The sequence below is a fragment of the Eublepharis macularius genome, chromosome 5 (assembly GCF_028583425.1).
Source record: "Eublepharis macularius isolate TG4126 chromosome 5, MPM_Emac_v1.0, whole genome shotgun sequence".
NCBI classification, from domain to species: Eukaryota; Metazoa; Chordata; class Lepidosauria; order Squamata; family Eublepharidae; genus Eublepharis; species Eublepharis macularius.
Genome location: NC_072794.1, coordinates 74220891 through 74227197, shown reverse-complemented (window position 1 = coordinate 74227197; position 6307 = coordinate 74220891). Strand labels below are relative to the sequence as shown.

General features: G+C 41.7%; 1 protein-coding gene across 1 annotated transcript; it reads right to left on the bottom strand.

The window, feature by feature from the left end:
- Positions 1 to 227: 227 nt before the first annotated feature.
- On the bottom strand, positions 228 to 1580 carry LOC129330348 (uncharacterized). The gene is made up of 2 exons (XM_054980380.1): positions 1173 to 1580; positions 228 to 938 (listed from the first exon to the last, which is right to left on the bottom strand). Exons 1-2 carry the CDS (start codon positions 1578 to 1580, stop codon positions 228 to 230), a joined length of 1119 nt encoding a protein of 372 aa, XP_054836355.1.
- Between the last annotated feature and the right edge of the window lie 4727 nt (positions 1581 to 6307).

Sequence of the window (6307 nt, the reverse complement as noted above, 5' to 3'; positions counted from 1 at the left end):
TCAGTGGTTCCTTCCCTCACCAAAAACCAAGAAGCCCACAGTCAAAATATTCTAAAGTGTCTTATTGGGAAAAAAGAATTACGCAGGGAAAAAAATTTCAAAGATTTCTTTTTATTATTGTAACAGAAAGAGAAGACATGAAAAATCATTGGCTTGAAAAGCAAAGCAACGAGGCAAATCAACACCCACTGAACCTTGCTCAAATGAAGGCACTCTAATTTTTTCCACTAGCGCCTCATCTGAGATTCCATAAATGCAGCCAGTGCATCCCTGACCAACTTTCCCGCCTCAAGCAAAGTTTTGTTGCAGTCCAGAGAATCCACCCCCTCCTCTGGCAACATGATTGGCAAAGGATCTCTCAGATCGCCTGGGAACCGCTGCTCCCGTGCCTCGCAAATGTTATAGAGGATAACACAGGATGTTATAATTGAAACTAGATTTTCCTCCCTTGCCTTCAGTCTATAGAGCATACATTGCCAGCGTCCCTTCAAACGTCCAAAACTCTTTTCCACCTGATTTCTGGCTCGAGAGAGGCAGGAGTCGAAGTTCTGCTCTCTTCGTGTGATGGCCAGCTTCCCATAGGGCTTCATCAGCCATGGGCGCATGGGATAAGCTCCATCTGAAAGTATAATGGGTGGCACAGAAACCCCATTCAAGTTCAAAGTCGGGTTTCCTGGCACAAAACTTCCATTGTCCATGGCTGCGCATATATTGGAATTTTTAAACACAAAAGCATCATGGTTCTTTCCACTCCAGCCAATTTCAACGTCCAGGAATCTGCCGGTATGGTCAACTGTTCCTTGCAGTAGCATGGAGGAAAAGTTTTTCCGGTTTCCATATTGTTCTGGGCTCCCACCAGGTGCACAGATTGGAATGTGGGTCCCGTCAATGGCCCCAATGCAGTGCGGGAAGCCCAGAGCAGCGAACCCATCCATTATCTGAAAAGAAAACAGTTGGTTTTTATAGCCATTTTGAAAAAGGTCAATGTCAAGCATGGCCCCCCTAAAACTAAAATCGAACCTATTATAAGTAAGCAAAGAGATTGCCGAAAAAATAGCCAATATTTATGGAAGTCTCCAACAGTTCATTGTTTTTTTTACATAGAGATATGGTGTTATAACGAAATAAAAACAAACATTAAAAAAAATTTAAAAGGGAGGGGGGGAACGTACCTTGCCGACCTCTGAAGGCAGGCAAACCGTCTTGGAAAGCAGTTCGACCTCGATTGCTGCGCAGACCTCCAAAACAATGGTTGCGACTGTCGATGCTCCCAACCCGAACTGATCACCTGCCACGCGGTAACAGGCACCGGTGGCCAAAAACCAAATGGTCACAGCCACACGATGCTCCACAGACACAGCTTCCCTCATATTTGTGTGCTGCCGTTCCAGTCTGTTGCGGAGGACGCTGACTATGCCATTGAAGGTTGCCCTGTCCATTCTGAAACATTCCAGCCACTGATCATCATCCCAGGTGGTGAGCACGATCCTTTCCCACCAGTCCCGGCTGCGCTCTCGAACCCAAAATCTTCGTGGTGCCTTCAGGCTGGCCAGGGAATGCCACCTTGCGCGGTTCCTCATTCTTCTTCCCTTGCCTCCGTTAATGACAGATGGGGTCGGTTTTCCAGAGGACCCAAAAAGTCTTTCCGCTGCCCTTCGCCTCCGACGGAGGGATCGCAGGTGTGCATGGCACAGAGTGAACGTGCTCTGAACCATCAAAACAACCAGTTGGGCCACCAGAACTACAAGTTCACTCGGTGGAGCCATGGTTGAGTCTTCGGCGATGGGGATCACGTCAGACAGGGGCTTTTCTCAGAACAAGAGTATATTTATGGATGTTCAAATTAGGAAGAAAAACAATCTTGGCCAATGTTCAAGCTGTTCCAGGGCGGGAAAACTTGGCCCACCTATCGTGCTGTTTTGGGGTTGGGCTAACGTTAGGTTTTAACGATGTAATGTCGTTATAACGCAATAAAGCGGAAAAAAATAAAAAAAAAGGGGGGGGGGAAGAGTTTGTTCTGTGCCCGTTCAAAATGACGGCACAAAGCGCTACGGTGTGAACAGCTAGAGGCGGGAGGAGACGGTATTTGGCAAAAGATTGCATCATGGCGCCGATAGGAACGATAGCACCACATGATGGAAATTTGACGGAATAAACGCCCGTGTGACGACGGCCTATGCTTATGGGTTTGAAGGTTCACTGAGCATGTACCCGCCCCCAATTACTTCTTCTATGACAAGGGCCCTTTTATTTCAGTTCGCTCAGAACCAAAAAGCAAAATAAATCTTCATTGGTTCTGGACATAGTTCCAGAGGACAACACTTTCTGGAACCCATGTTGGACCATGGTACTCAGTCTCATGGCAACTCTGATGTCCGATTGGATTTTGCATTGGAACCTTTTCCACCAGGATTCTACTGTGTCTGCAGGTGAGGATCCCCATTTGTACATCAAACAGTCCAAATGGCTAGATCTCTGCACATTGAGGTGACCTGTTCTGGCCCAACCTCATTGGATCCAGTCTTCAAGGTTCTACATTCAGAAGCGGCCAGACTGGTGGCATTTCCGATAATGCAAGGCATGCTTAATGTGACCAAAGGTGCGTGGTCCAGACTGGCCTCAACTTCAGCAGTGTCAGAGAATCTGGCCAATATAAAACCAGATAATAAGGATCATGTTTCTTGTTTACTCAACCTCCTGCCAATTCTATTGTTACAGAGACCCTCCAAGGCAAGGGTCTCTAAAAAACACAGGCCATTTGGCTCCGATCAATAAAGAAGGAAACTAGACATACTGGGTAGAAAGGTTTATGTTTCTGCAGCCCTAACCTTTAGAATTGGTAACTATGAGGCCATTATGGCCCACTACCAGCTTTTCTTATGGGAAAAGATAGACTCGTATTTAAGCCTAATTTTGGATAAGAAGTAAAGGCTTGCTAAAATTTTGCAAGGAGAAGTTTAAGGCTCTCCAAACAACAAATTAATACTGCCAGACATATTGGAGATTGCTTTTCGAGAGCTATGGCCTCCAGAATTGTGGTACATAGGCATGTGTGGCTCAGAACCACAGCCCTAGCCTCTTATCATAGGATGAGAATAGATGTCATATATGCCTCCTGCATATCTGCCATGAATGTAGGTTGTCTCTGACTCTGGTCTCTGAGGATATGGGAAGTTCTTTATTGCTGTAATGCCAGTAGATTATCTTGCAAATGTTCACTTTCTCTTTCGCGCTCCACTGAGCCATTGTCCTTGGATGCCAGCTGAAACTGGCTTGAGATGTATCCTTTTTTTAAAAAATATATTTTTATTCATTTTTTTAAGAAATACAATAACAATCAACACTACACAAATAGTAACATATAAACCAAGCGGTTAACATCTGTCCAGATAAACTGGGTGGTAATATAAACGAGGATATATAATCGTTACCTTAGAGACTTATACAATTTGGTTAGAGATGATCTTATAAGCTGAGTAGGACATCAAAATAGTCTTTAGATTTAACAAGTTTTTTAGTATAATCATCTGTTGACAAAAATTCTAAAACCGGAAACCAAAACTCAATGAATTGCGATTTGTAGTCTGGGTTCTCACGTTGTTTAGTGTAATCTGTTAACTTTGCTAAAATAAATTGATCCCAGATCCTCAGTAACCAGTTAGAAATAGTCGGGCCCAGCTCACTTTTCCAGGCTGCAGCGATAACAGATTTACCCACTGCCAACAGTTGTGCTATTAAAGATTTTCTTTCGGGATGGAAATATCATGTCAATCATTTAGTAATATCACCTCAGGTCGAAGAGGTAACTGATAGGTAGTCATTTTATTTATATATATAAGCACTTCTCTCCAAAACTGCTTGATGTAGACACAGTCCCACCAACAGTGCATATATGTCCCTCTGTTCCCACATCCCTTCCAACATGGGGGGGAGATTGAATGTGTCATATGCTGCAACCTAGATGGTGTCAAGTACCATTGTGTCATCAGTTTTACAGTTTGTAACTTGATGTTTACTATATTGGTGGTAAATATAAAATTACCCCATAGTTTTTGCCACTTTTCCTCTGTTACCTCAATATTACAATCTTTATTCCAAGCCTTTTGGTATGGCATTATTTTATATTCAGAAATCGTTGACAACATTCTATAAAGAGAAGAGATAAGGCCTTTAACATCACTGGTACTCTTTTTAATGAATGTTTTGAAGTCAGTCAGGGGCTCTGCCAAAACCTTACGGAGTACCTCACTTTCAAGTAGGTGTTTTAATTGCAAATACTCATACCAGGGTAATTTATCTTTTATCTTGCCCTCTAGATCGATTTTCCCCATCAAAAGTTTATTATGGCTCACATCAATGAACCTATTTAAACCCCCTTTTCTCCAGGTTTTGAAGGCTTCCTTGTGCTCTGCAGGTTGAAACCAGTTCTGGTCAGTGAAGGATGCTACCAAAGAATCTGAGTGCACCAGCCCTGGCCTTTTCCTATCCCAGATCTGCAACATAGCTTTCAGGAATGGATTATTGTTAGGATTCACACCCCCCCCCCCTAGCAGAAGACGAGTTCCAAAAGATTTCAGAACAGGTTTTTGGGTAAGTATACAGTTGCATTACATCTTTCCAATCTTTTTGATTATGTTGGTCTAGCATTATTAGAATGTTATTTACGTGAGTCGCTTCATAATATTTTCGTAAGTCTGGCATGGCCAACCCCCCTTGTTCAGGCAGTTTGGTCAATATTAACTGGTTAAATCTTGCCTTTTTATTGCTCCAGATAAAGGTTGTCAGTTTTTTTTGCCAATATACTAAACGTTTTAAAGGTATATGGATCGGCAAGGCCCTGAAATAAAATATTAACTGGTTAAATCTTGCCTTTTTATTGCTCCAGATAAAGGTTGTCATTTTTTTTTGCCAATATTCTAAACGTTTTAAAGGTATATGGATCGGCAAGGCCCTGAAATAAAACAAAAATTTAGGAAGTATAAGTGTTTTGACTATATTAACCCTTTCCAATAGAGTAAAGTTTTTGTCATTCCATTGTTTGAGATGTTGCAACAGAGAATGTTCCATAATTTCATTGAAATTCAAGGGAATATGTACTCCTAAGTGCTTCCAAGTGTTCTGGATCCATTTATAAGGAAAGTGGGCTCTAATTAATTTGGTTGTGTTATCTGAGGTTCTAATTGGGTATATTTCACTTTTTGTTTGGTTAACTTTTAAACCAGATATTTGGCCAAATTTAGTGAGGGTTGATGTCAGGGTGTCTAGAGAGGTTACTGGATTGGTTAAATATAGGACCATATCATCAGCAAATATACTAGTTTTATATACAGAGTCACCTATTTGTACACCACTGATAAGTTGATCTCTTCTGATTTCTTGAGCCAAAGGCTCAATCGCTAGTACAAATAGCAGAGGTGAAAGGGGACATCCCTGTCGTGTGCCCCGTGACATTGGGATGTCACTGGATCTATGTCCATTAATTTTCAACTGCGACTGAGGGTTGGTATAAATTGTACGTATCGCCCTTAGGAATTTCTCTCCAAATCCCATTTTGCCAAAAAGTGTGGACAGATAAGTTGGCTCCAAACTGTCAAAAGCCTTTTTTATATCAAGGGCCAGGATGATAGCTTCTTTATCTGCATTTCCCCCCAAATGCATGATATTTAGGGTTTTGTAAATGTTATCAACCATTTGTCTATTAGGCATGAAGCCCATCCGATCTATGTGTATGTAGGAGGTTATAAAGGTTTTCAGTCTATTGGTTAACACTGCAGTAAAGATTTTAGCATCCTGGTTTAGCAGTGCAATCGGCCTGTATGAGGCTGGATTTGTGGGGTCTTTGTCCTGTTTAGGGAGAACAACAATGTCAGAAGAGGCCCAGGACAGGGGGAGTCTACCTTCAGTTAATATAAAGTTGCATGTTTTCTCTAAATGAGGTGCTAGGAGGTCTGAGTATTTTTTGTAGAATTCAGCAGGTAGACCATCTCTCCCTGGAGTTTTATTGGGTTTTAGGTCTTTAATCACCTTTTGAATTTCCAATTCACTTATCGACTTTTCCATTAGCTCCCTATGTGAATCCATAATTTTAGCAACATCAACTTGTGCCAAATATTTATCAATTTCTTGTACTCTGTGATTGTTTGTAGTATAGAGTTTCTTATAGAATTTTCCAAATACATCAATAATTTCCTGGGTGGTAAACAGAACATTGCCTTTGGAGTCTCTAACTGAGTGTACAAATTTGGCTGCCTTTTTCTGATTAACCTTCCAGGCTAATAACTTAATAGACTTTGGGGAAGTAGTCCAG